Genomic DNA, 12,619 nt, shown 5'->3' on the forward strand with positions numbered 1-12,619 from the left:
GTTAGCAGGATACGAGGTGCTCAGCTGTAGCCGCTCTGGTCCTGTGTGGGAGCACCAGCACAGCACTGGGAGAGGGTCGAAGGGAGGATGTTCTCTAAAATGGGCTGCCGCCAAGCATTTCTAAGATAGCTTTGCATGTAGGAATTGAAATTCTGTCTCAGTTTTGTTTGATGTGCATTCATCCTTGTTTTATTTGGACCTTTCTTCCTATCGCAGACATCTTGCAACAGAAGCAGGTGAGATAAAGAATGGGTAGGAGATATATTATTATGCCATTTTATGGGAAGGAAATTGAAGCATAAAAGCATTAAATTATTTATCCAAGCTCCCTCTGGAAGTCTGAGCCAGAGCCGGGATTGCTGTAACCTATCTTTCTGTGCACTCTTTCTCAAAATGAAAGGTTGAATTCCTGTCCCTATTGAAGTCACTAAGAGTTGCTTTTTAGTTCTGCGGATGCTATCATTTCGCCTAAGTGCATAGTGGAGCCTCCAGCCGTTGTAAATGCCCTGCCATTCAGTAAGGTTTTCCTTCCATTTTTCATCTGCAAACAAATGCAGGACATGCATAGGCACCCAGAAGCAGATGGGTTTTGTAACAAAAGCTTGTTTTCGAAATGAATTCATCTCATTGACTGCAGCCTATTCCCTCTTTCTACGCTGGTGATGTTCTTTTAGTGTTGATGTTTGCATCCCTTATTTGCTTTCAGATTGCTTATCGACACCAGTGAAATCCTAATACATTTGGATGCGCAGAGAGATTTTCTCCCCAGTACAAACCATTACAGTAGACTACCTCTTCCTCCATCCGCAGTCTTGTGGCTTTCCTGCCACAAATATAGCCCCTCACTACTGGGTAAAAATAATAGTAGGAAACCAATTAAAATGTGGTTCTCTTTCAGGGTTTAGTAGCAGGGCTAACAGGTTGGTTACAAACAGCTCAGTTCTGAGAACAGTGCACTGTGGATCCGTGCTGAAATGTTTGGAAGTCAGGCAAAATAAGCAGGGGAGTGAAAATGCTGGGTGCTGAAGGTACTTTATTATCTGATATCATGTATATAAACATATTATATTCACATATATATTTTATATTTTTAACTTTTATGAAGTTTCGTTATAATGAAGTGCCCATACAGGTGTTGAGATGCTTCTGCTGGCCACTGTTTTACCCATTTCTGGCCAAGGATTTATTTGGCCGTAATTAAAATAGACTATTTCAGCTGGAAGGGACCTCCAACAATCATCTGGCCCAACTGCCTGACCGCTTCAGGGCTGACCAAAAATTAAAGCATGTTCTGAGGGGCATTGTCCAAAGACTTCTTGATCACTGACAAGCTCTGGGTGTTGAGCACCTCTCCAGGAAGGTTGTTCTAGGATTTGACCACCCTTTCGTAAAGAAATGCTTCCAGTCTGAACCTGCCCTGGTGCAGCTTTGAGCCATTCCCACACATCCCATCGCTGGTTACCAGAAGATACCACCATACTCCCACCTGCCTCTTGGTCCAAACTTTCTAGCGTTTGTGTTGTGGCACTGTGACACATTCAGGGTGTCTGGCGATGCGCGGGTGCCCTGAGCTCCCCGTCCTCCCGCAGAGCCTCAGTCCTTCCACATCAGGAGGGTGGAGAAAGCTGCATTCCCAGACCTCCTCTGGTAAAGTCAGCTCCCATGAGGCACTTTCCCTTCGCTGCAGAGTTTGGAGCTGAGCCACCTCCATCGCATCGCTTTCTGGGTACCATCCCTGGTCCCACATTCCTTAACAAATCAAAGAATATTAGACTCACGCATCCATCTCTGGGGCACACCTGGGCACCGCGTGAAGAGTTAAAGGGCAAAGCAATGAAAACCAGAAGACTCGGTGAAAATATAAATGACAGCAACTTCCAAAAGCTGGTTCCAACACCGGCTTTTGTGGATAGCACTGGAGGTGTCCAGGGCAGTCCTGCCAGACAACTGTCACATCTCCAGAGCGTGTCCAGCCCGGAGAAGCAGGTTTCCCTGTGTTAATAATTACACTGTCTGCAGGCTCTCTGAAGTTGCATTTTTCTGTGCAGGATGGAACCATATTTTAATGAAATATCGTTAGAGCTGTTAACTACAGAGAAAGGAGGGGGGGGGAGGGGGGAATATCAAAGGCGCAATCAAAGCATGCATTCTATTATCAATAACTACAAGTGGCTTCATATATGTTTTATGTTTGAAATGTTTTCAGTGCAGATCAGCACAGAACCAGCTGCTTAAACGGAAAGAGAAATGTAATAACAAGAACATTTTAATCATCGCCTCTCATTATAGAGAAGAATGAATCACTAAGAAAAATGTTTTTAAGGAGCAGCTTTCATGATGGAGATGGCTAGCCCAACACGGAGCTGGAGAGCAGGGAAGCCTCGCTCAGAATTAACAGGCGTATGCCTTTACAAACGTTGAGTTGGACTAAGTGGGGTTGTGTTCCTTCTAAAAGCATGGTGGTACGTGCTTGGTGGAACGTGCTCTCTCCTGGGAAGGTTGAGCGCAAAGGTTTCATGCTCTGTTCTACCTGAAAGGATTCAGAGCGTGAACGCCTTGAACGGCGCACTGGGTGCAGGAGCATCGTGGCTGTTAGGCTGGAGGTTGGTTTGGACTACGGACAGCCAACGTCGAGACCCCTGGGACCAGGAGGAGAGAGAAAACAAGCAGGACCACGATCCTTTCACCTCATATGCAGGCATTCGAATTCTAGGTGGTCTTGAGGACTCTGCTTTCTTGTCCAAAGGCTGCTGTGCATCTTTCTGCATCGCTGCACCTTAGAGCTCAAGGCTGGAGCCCGTCAATAGCTCGGAGGGAAGGTCAGTGGCTTGAGATGGACCTTAAAGCAGCAGTCTTGGGGTAACTTAACTCTCTGGTTGCCAGAGCTGTGCTCAGGGAGTTGAGGTGCTCCTCTCCCTGGTTTCCAGCAGGGCTTCGGCATTGAGCCAGTTTCCCACTGGCACAGGCAGGGTGGCCTGAGGTGCAGAAGGCAGAGCTTCAGAAAAATGGAAAAATGTCAAGTTTGAGGAAGAGATTTAGCACGTTTAGGCAGTTTCTGAGCGATTTTCGCCTACATTCCTATTTCAGGCACTTGGATCTTGCTTGTATCTTATTAGCTCTTACTATCAGCAGTTGAACTGAACGCTAGCAAAGAGGAACTCTCTGTGCAAGAGCAGTGACGGCTGGTGAGTGTAGGAATTGTTTTTTCTGCAGGTTTGGAGGAGCAGTTGACTACATGGAGCTCTTGTTTTATGCAACTAAAAATGAGCGTGGTCAATACCGGAGTCTCTCAGTAAGGAGATCCTTTCGCCGGCACACAGAGCTGCCTGCCCTTCATGCTCCTACAACAAATCCAGCTTTTCAGGGTTACTAGAGGTCTTCAAGCCCTCAGACCCTACAGGCGGCTGGGTCTTCCCAGCAGCTGTTGCCCACTTGAAGCTGTGGTCTGCTGACCCCAATGTCAAGCTGCATCGACTCAGCTCGTACTACAGAGGGATAGATCTGAGCATCATTCCTCCTGCCAGGGGCTCCCGGCTTGCCCCTTGTGTGTGGTGCATCAGCAGCCGGGTCAGGACATGGACGTGCAGCCCTGCTTTGTAAGATGGAGGGAGGGAATGAGTTACGGACATTCTCTGGAGGCCCTTTCTCTACTCCCACCTGCATGTGACCTCTTTGGGTTTGTATGGACCGCTGGCAGCTGCTCAGCTCCCAAAATAGCCTGTAGTCTGTAAGGTTTGAGAACTGCTGGAAGATGAAAAGCAAGACGTAACCATTTACGTGGAGGACAGCCCTCTTTGCTGGGGTTAGAAACACGCCAGTACTGCTCTGCAGTGAGTATGTTAGGAACACAGGTAGTTATCTCTGCAATAATACATCATACATAGATATATATAAAATAATAATATATATCTAATATAGATCTATAATAATCATATATAGCCAATAGATACCTAATACAGATCTATAGTAATAGTAATAGATACCCAATAGATATCTAACAGAGATCTATAGTAATATTAATATATACCAAATAGATACCTAATATAGATCTACAGTAATATATATGCAATAAATACCTAATATAGATCTATAGTAATATTAATATATACCAAATAGATACAATGTAGATCTATAGTAATAATAATAATATATACCAAATAGATACCTAATGTAGATCTATAGTAATAATAGTATATACCCAACAGATAACTAATGTAGATCTGTAGTAATATTAATATATACCAAATAGATGCCTAATGTTGATCTATAATAATAATATATACCCAATAGATACGTAATGTAGATCTATAGTAATATTAATATATATCAAATAGATGCCTAATGTAGATCTATAGTAATAATAATGTATACCCAATAGATACCTAATGTAGATCTATAGTAATATTAATATATATCAAATAGATGCCTAATGTAGATCTATAGTAATAATAATGTATACCCAATAGATACCTAATGTAGATCTATAGTAATATTGATATATACCCAATAGGTACCTAATGTGGATCTATAAACAGTAATATATACCTAAAATCAAGGTATATATCAGGCACCCATGGTAAGTACCACTTTCGGGGCAGCCCGAGGCGCGTTGTCCCCATACAGCCCTGGATGCAGCTCTCCAGCCGGTACTGGGAGATCCACCACGCTGACAGCTCCCGTCAGCAGTAGCAGAAGGGCACTGACTGCATCCTTCTAAAACCAGCAGAGGAAGGAAGAAATCAAAGCGTTCGAGCATTTCCGGCTTTGGACCCGATTGCTTTTGCTGCTGCTGAGTAGGGCTCATGCCACCACATCGCCCCAGACCTGGCAGCTGTGAGGGCAGCAGCAAACTGTGCCAGCAGTTGCAGTGGCTTGTGTTGATGAAGCGGGCTGAGGCACTGAACCAAGCTCTTTGTGGGAGCAGAAGGGTGTTCTCAGAGGAGCAGTGATTCTCGGAATATATCGCAGCATTAACGTGGAGCCCGTGGTAAAAGAAAATGCATCAGTCGTCTGCCTGCCCTCGTTCCTTTATCCTTTTTTCTTCGAGCAAGGAGGCTGTTTGTTGTAAAAGGCTGACTCCAGAAGAAACATGATTTAATGTCTTGTTTTAATGGAATGTAAAGCAGATCTAGGGCCTCTCTGCTATTTAGAAAAAGAAGAATTTAGGGAAAGATTTAAAACTTAATGCCAATTTTCACGAGATGATTATTTGACAAAAGGGATCAGGAGAGATTATGAAATGCTTTGCGTGTGCTGAAAATACGGAGGCTTTAAGCACATTAGAATGCTTGTCAGAAAAACTGAAACGGAATGAATGGGAAAGCTGGGCCAAGGAAATAAAAATACATAAAATATATAAATGCGGGTGAGGGACGGATCCGGGCAGTGCAGGGTCAGGCGGTCCTGAGCTATCGCTGCTTGCCACGCACGTACCGGTTTACAAAAGGGAGCTGTTAGCCTGAAACCGGCTGGTAATGGGGATGTAACTTTGTGGAAAGCCTGTTGTAGGAGCTGTAATTCTGTTATCTGCCAGTTGCACAATAGCTTGTGAGTTTGTTTTATGCCACAGCACACTCCCTATTCAAAGTAAAAAGCTACGATTTGGTGTTGAAGATCTTCAGAAATAACCTTCTGCTCGACCTTTATGTTTTTGCTGCAGTTATTCATTTTCTTTTCCCTCCAGTTTTGCTCGAGTTCAAGATGAAGGCACAGATAAGGTCCCAGCATTGGGTGTCACTGGGTTTAGGTCCAGTGGAGTCGTGCAGGGAGTTTTTCTGGGGAAAGACTGCTGGTAGCCATTGGAGTTTATTAAGCTTTTTTAGCTCTTTTGTTTTAGGAAGTGATTTCAGCTGACATCTGAAAGGGTGATGTAGTTGATGCGTAATAAGGTGCATTCCAGGGTGAAATTAGAGCACTTGAAGATACAGCCTGGATAACAAAAAGTGACTTCTTACGGCTTCCTTACCAATGATAAGGGATTGTTTTGTGTTGCCATTTGAGGAGGAGTTGTGTACTGCTTCACCCACCGCATGATCCGCTGTCAAGGCAATCTAAATTTTGCATTTCAAATGATCCCTACTTCAGGCTAAACCTATTGCAAACCTCTGTATTCTCAGAACTAATCAAACCAGCTAAGAGTTTCAAGGATGGAATATTTTAACACTTGTATTGTTGTTTGGTTTCAAAGATGGGTTTGTTACAGCCCTGCAGTTTCCGTAATGAATATTACGGAATGAATATCACCGACTACATAATGAATATTGGAGCTTACACCAGGGAGGTGTAACTTTTAAGGGCAAGTTAGGGTTTGCAGGTGATGAGAGGTTTCTGGTCCAGCCCCTGCCCAAAGCAGGTCAGCTCCCAGATCAGCCCAGACCCCAGGGCTGTATGTGAAGAGCTGTATGACATCTCCTGCCCCAACCCATCGCCTTACTCCGTGCTCCCAGGTTGGCTTTGCTGGAGCAGTCTCATGCCCCTGCTAAACTGAGGGGCTACCAGACTGGAGCGTGGCTTCTGTGGGCTCCCTTGGTCGTTTGAGTGTGCCAAGGACTGCCCTTAATGCTTCATCTCAGGTGTCCTCCGTGGTTCCTCGGGCGGCTAAAACGGAGCAATGCACAGAGGAGTCTAAACAGATAGCAGAAACAGGTACACGTGCAAAATAAGCAGAAGCTAACAGGGATTTGGAAGACTAATTGCTTGCTAAAAGTAACCAAAGCCTGCTGCAGTGCACCAAATCCATTTAATAATTTAATAGCGTCAAGCTGGCATACGCAGAGCTGGGAGAGAAAGACGCACAACGAAGCGGTGCCTCGCTGGAAAGCAGCTTTGGGCTCACGGTTCGTGGGCTGTGAGATAACTTGGGTTGTGTCGGGTGGTGTGTTCGCTGTGTTTTTCTGTGTGATTTTTTGTTTGTTTGTTTTTCTGGTGGTTTTCTGGTTTTCTGGTGTTTGCCTGTGGGTTTTTCAAATGGCAGCCTTTTGCTCCAGCTGGGGTGAGCGGATTGGCATGTCTCCGATTTCCTGCTACCATTATGTAAACACGTCGGTTGCGTGCATTGGGTATTTGTGCTGTTCCCCAGAAATTCAATTTTGAGATGGAGTCCACCCTCTGAGCCAAAGGTGCAGGGATGCAGCCTAGATGGAACAACCCTTTTCAGTATATCATGTACTCATGGTGCTAAATCTGCAGCAGTCTTTCCGCCGTGTATTTTCCATGGGTTGGTCATCCCTGTTGTGGTTTTGTTCTGGAGTCGGAGGTGTATGGTGTAGGCATCCCCCCGGAGCTGATCTGTGTCCTGGCTGGGTCGGAATGCAGTGGTGGGTGATGCGGGAATGGACTTTTCACACCGTCCTTTCCTCTCCGTGCAGTGCAAGTTCCTGGGCCGGTGGAAAACCTGCGGGCTGTGTCTACCTCACCTACCTCGATTCTCGTCTCCTGGGATCCCCCGGCGTACGCAAACGGCCCCATTCAAGGCTACAGGCTCTTCTGTACGGAGACGGCGACTGGGAAAGAGCAGGTGAGCGATGACAGGTGAAAAGGAGGTACCCGGTGCATCTGCAGGTCTTCAGAGCACTGTAAGGGCTCAGGGCGAGAGGTTTTACAGATGAATCCTCCAGGTTAGGTAGCAAACGTTGCACAGGCGAGCGATAAAAGAAGCAGCTCGAGTAAAATAGATTTCCACCAGTATAAAATGGGTTCTGGGGGTAGAAGAGGCAGCCTGCTCTATAGCAACCATTCCTCAGCTTCACGCTGAAATTCCAGAATGATGCCAAAGGGCATGGAAAGCCCTTTTAGGCTGCCCCTTTGCATTGTGCAGAAACATTAACAGCTGTTTGTACACAGGATCTTTGTACACTATCTATTTTTAGTTGCCTTTTTTTAACTTCTTTCAAGTAGGAGAGTAAAGTAATACGGATCCAGGCTAGAAATGATGCGTTTTCTCTCCAGACTGACAGATGCTTATAGTAAAAATAGGTGTTGACGCTGTGCAATTCATTGCATTCCTGACTCTGCCAGGAGCACGGGCTTTCGAGTGGCAAACAAACAACTTTGCTTTCTGCGGGTTGCAAACTGCTCAGGGGCTTCCCACCGGCTGTTTGTTAACCGGGATTTGATAGGAGTGTAGTAGTCGCAGCAGAGGTGAGCTCTGCGGGTAGGGTACCGCCTGAGTAGGTTTTTGCCTAAGCACAGGGCAGGGAAGAAAATGTTTTGTCTTTTTTTTTCTGACCGAATAGCACGTGATAACCACAGGCATCGGGCAGGTGCTTCACTAGTCTTGTGGGATGTTTTATGCCGTCCCCGTTTTTTCTGTGCTGGCTTTATTTTGCTTCCTCCTTTTCTCCCAAGTTCCCCTTTGGCTATTTGCCTTTATTTTCTTCTTTCCCCATCACGTACCTGTGGAGTGGCAGCAACTGGCTTAACCAGAAAAAGACCCACCTTTGCTCCTGTGCCCTAAGCAACTCCATCACTACTCTTAGGCACTGAAATCCCCTCCATCCTGACACCGTGGGCAGGGCTGGGGCCCAGTGCCAAGAACCGAGCTGTAACAAGGCACTCTGTTACAAATTGCCTTTTCTATCAACTTAAATAAGGATTTAGCTCTCCTCCTCAAAGAGCGAAAAGCTCGCCTCTAATCCGCTCATCCCCCGGTGCAGCCGTGCCGCTGGCTGGTCACATTTCCCCTCGCTTTATCGTCTCTGTGTTTTAGAACGTGGAGGTGGACGGGCTCTCCTACCGCCTGGAGGGGCTGAAGAAGTTCACCGAGTACACCCTGCGCTTCCTCGCCTACAACCGCTATGGCCCCGGCATCTCCACTGAGGATGTGACGGTCACCACGCTTTCGGATGGTGAGCAGGGACAGAGGGGGGACCAGGGTGGGCAGGTAGCATCTATGGGGGGCAATCGTCAGGCTTTTTTCCTTCTGTCACCGTATTTCAGAAGAGCAGTGAAGCGAGGAGGTTGTTGGACTTGCGAGGTTGAAACGAGGGGTTTGCTACGTGCCTGCAGCGGTACCCTCTGAGCTGTGTTCGTCTCCAAGGATAATTGGTTCGGTTCGTTATTCCTGTGTCTAGCGATGAGGACAGTCGTCTTCTCTATTTTCTCTTTAACTTGGGCACGGGTGTAGCCTTTCAGCTTTTCAACAGGCACAACTTTATGGCAGGAGCATTTCTCCTTGTGCTTTAAACACAGGCGTAGCAAAGGTGCCAGGGCGTCAATCTCCGCTCGTCACAGCAGCTGCCCCAGCATCCTTCCCCGAGCTGGTGCCATGCTCCCGTGGCTTGCAGGCTTTGGGAGAGAAACTGAATTTTAGTTTGCATTCAGAAAGCACTTCTTTGCATCTGAGCCCGCTTGACTCTTCTTGGAGGCACTGAGCCTGAGCCCCACACCTGGTTAAAACAAGAATAACTTTGTGGGAGTCATTTGGGCTACAAAAGTGTAAAAGCCGTGAAAATGAAGGAAAAAAAAATTCGGCAGGGTTGGTGAGAGTTCGTCAGGCAGAAGCCAGCCCTGAGCCAGACTCCAGAGGCTTCAGGGATGTGCCAGCTCCTTCTGAGCCCCGCAGCCAGAGGGTTTTTTTTCATCCCAACGTTTTGTTTAAAGGGATGTAAGAGGTGGCGACTAAACTCTTAAAGTGGGATTTATAAACAGCTAATTTTCCTTCTGATAGAAATTTGGACAACTTCTTTTTTCCATTCATGCTGATAAAGCAAGGTATGGGAGTTTGGGTGGCCCTGGCCAGGGTTTACATCATTATAGATCACTTTCCAGGGAAAAAAAAAAAAAAAAACCATAACAAAACACTTACTTTTACATGGGAGTATAAAATCAGGGAATAGGCAAGGATTATGTTGCCGTGGGCCTCAGCTGGGTTTGTTAAACTTGTGTGGCAGATAACCTGTGCTAACGAGCACATTTGGAAACAGCACATGGCCCGCACCTCCATCACATAAAAATTTTGGTGCTGTTCCTTTCCGTGCTCCAGATTGATTCTAGGGAAAACAAAAATTGAATGGAGAACCTGGGTGACCATGACTGAGAGTTATCCCATCATTTATATAGGCATATATATATATATGTGTGTGTGTGTGTATATATATGCCTATGTTTATCTAATTTTATTCCAAAGTTGACAGTTCTACACAAAAGGGCTGAGGTTGTTGTTGTATGGGGGTGGGAATGGCAATTTTCTCTCTGGTGACCCAGTTGCTTCTGAATGCTACACCTGGTCATGTGAAAATACCAATTTCTGGGCAGCATTAGTAGGATCTGTATAGGTCCTGGAGAAAAGCAGCAGGAGGGGAGGGCGGGGGGGGGGGGGGAGTGGTGGTGTATCATTCCCTGGAGAAGTTCTGGTATTTGTTTAGGGGTTCATCACTGCGGAACACTTTTGCAGGTGTCCCTGGGTCACGCGTGGGTTGGCGACATCCCCTGGGCAAGGGATACTCCTGTGTCACCTCCACCCACTCCCAGCTGCCACTCTGAATCACCCTGAGCTCTGCAGGTCCCCCACATCTCCTTGCCCACCAGCACCGGTGGAGGAAGCGTGGTCTGAAAGGGGGGGGGGCTTCAGCCGAGCAGTGAGGCTGTGGGGTCAGGAGGAGCAGTGCTTTCATTTTTAAAAGGCTGAGCCATCCTGCCCTAAGTTTAATTCCAAAAGAAATAAGCTCATTGCTGCAGGGTGCTGGAGGAGAGCCTGTAAATAGACCCCGTGAAGAATGAAATTGGGGGGGGGGGGGGGGGGGCAGGGGGGAGGTGTGGGGAACCCCAAGCGAGGGAGCTGGTGAACCTCATTGCTTGTTTAGTCTGTGTTATTCTGGGCTGTATCTTCAGTGGGATCCATCAGCAAGACCCGCAGCTCAGTTGGCGCTGTTACTGTACGTTTGACACCTCTGCAATATTTTTTTTCCAGTGCTGCTTATGTCTACCCAGCAAATTAATTTTTCCCCTGTAATACAGGCGGGATCTTGGCAGAATAAATTACTTCACACTTATAATTATAAAAACAAAAGGAAAACAAGTGAAAATGAATATTTTGCATAATGTATGTAGATTTAATTCACACTGTGAAGTGTAGAACTGCGGCCCTGTACTCCACTTTGGTTTTAAATGTCACCACCATAAGTGAGAAAGGGAGAGACTGTTATTCATGAGCCTGAAAATTATCCTCTGCAAGTGTTTCAAACACTTCACCTCTCTGTGAACGAAAATCACTGCTAACGAGAAGGTTTGCATGAGACTATTCCAGAAAACAGGAGTGTGCACAGGTGCCCTTGTTTCAGGAACCTGGAAAAAGACAGTATTTATTTTTTCTTCTTTATTTAAGCAGAAGTCTGTTGTGCAAAGGTTGGCTGCAGCTCTCCCAGCCTGGTCTTTGTGGAGCAGGTGTAAAAGAAGAAAATCCCTTTAAGGATACCTTGTTGTCATCTTGGTTAATTCTGGCTCTGCCTGAAACCACTTTGGTCTCCTGGAACAAAAAAAGAGCATCAAAGGGTCACAGTGAGAGAGCCAGGCTTTGGCCAAGGTGGTGGTGGTCCTGGCTGTCCCGAGAAGGAGAGGAGGGTGCGGAGAGAGCAAGTCTGCAGGGCACCAAAACTTGCTGCAATTTCTTTTATGGGACCACGCAGAGACCTTGCCCGGGGTTAAGGTCCCTTCTGCTAGAAGGATGTGCAATAAACCAGCAAGAAATCACTCCTTCATGGGTGAGCTAACAGCCAGCGTGGAGGAGGGACAAAGACATTTAATCTGTCCTGCTTTATTAGGTGAGAGATAAAGGAAGGAGAAAGCCTTTAGTTGCCCATATACACCACATCTGGGGTTTGGGCAGGTTTTAGTCCTGCATCCCTCAGCATCCCCAGGGAGGAGAGCAGCTCCCCAGGCTGCCCTGCTGTGCCTTTTGTATTGCAACCCATCCTCCAGCTTCAATTTAGATTTAGCAGCCTCATCATTCCGAGACTGCTGCTGTCGGAGGGGCAGGAGCTGGTCACCGTTCTCCGCTCCTGCCCGGGGCTTTTGCCACCAGACAGAGCCATGACAAAGAGCACCTTGCCTGTCCTGACCGGCTCCCTTCAGTCTTTGCTTCGTGTTGTTTTCGCATCTCAGTCCGTGGAGGTTTCTGATGGTTTATCGTCACATGGGGAGCCAAACCCGGAGGGCAGCCCCTGGGCAAGGAGCTGGGATGCTCTCAAAGGGCAGCAACTCCCATGCTGCTTTGCTGAAAGCTGGTTGGGAGCAGAAGCAAACATCAAAAATGGGAGGAAAAACTCCTGAAGATCGCTCTGCCTTCCCTTCCTTTGTGTAAAAATGACAGGTGCCTTTTTAGGTCTTCCTTTCTCTTCAGACTGTGCATGTGCGTGAACAGGTTATTTTTTCCACGCCAATCCTTTGCTGTATAGGGTACAACAGGGTATGTAGTTGCATTAAAAAAAAAAAAAAAAAGAAAAAAGAAAAAAAAAAAAAGCCTGTGCTATTAGTTCCTGCAGGGCAGAAATTTTCCATGAAACTCTGAGACATAATCTATAGTCTGAGAAATGCACCCCAATCAAAGGGTTTTAGTGTGGCATCTCCAGCTGCTGTGGACCCCTGACAGCACGCACCAGATCAAGGAACATACTGTATCTTT

At 46.6% G+C, this 12,619-nt stretch overlaps 1 protein-coding gene across 1 annotated transcript in view; it reads left to right on the forward strand.

The window, feature by feature from the left end:
- The window catches only part of LOC121080759 (netrin receptor DCC-like), a 253,382-nt gene that overhangs the window by 190,065 nt on the left and 50,698 nt on the right, over positions 1 to 12,619 (forward strand). The window contains exons 9-10 of the mRNA XM_040578882.1: positions 7,368 to 7,516; positions 8,708 to 8,846. Of these exons, the coding sequence (XP_040434816.1) occupies positions 7,368 to 7,516; positions 8,708 to 8,846 (288 nt within the window). The remainder of the gene's footprint in view (positions 1 to 7,367; positions 7,517 to 8,707; positions 8,847 to 12,619) is intronic.

The sequence above is a fragment of the Falco naumanni genome, chromosome Z (assembly GCF_017639655.2).
Source record: "Falco naumanni isolate bFalNau1 chromosome Z, bFalNau1.pat, whole genome shotgun sequence".
In the NCBI taxonomy this organism is placed as follows: Eukaryota; Metazoa; Chordata; class Aves; order Falconiformes; family Falconidae; genus Falco; species Falco naumanni.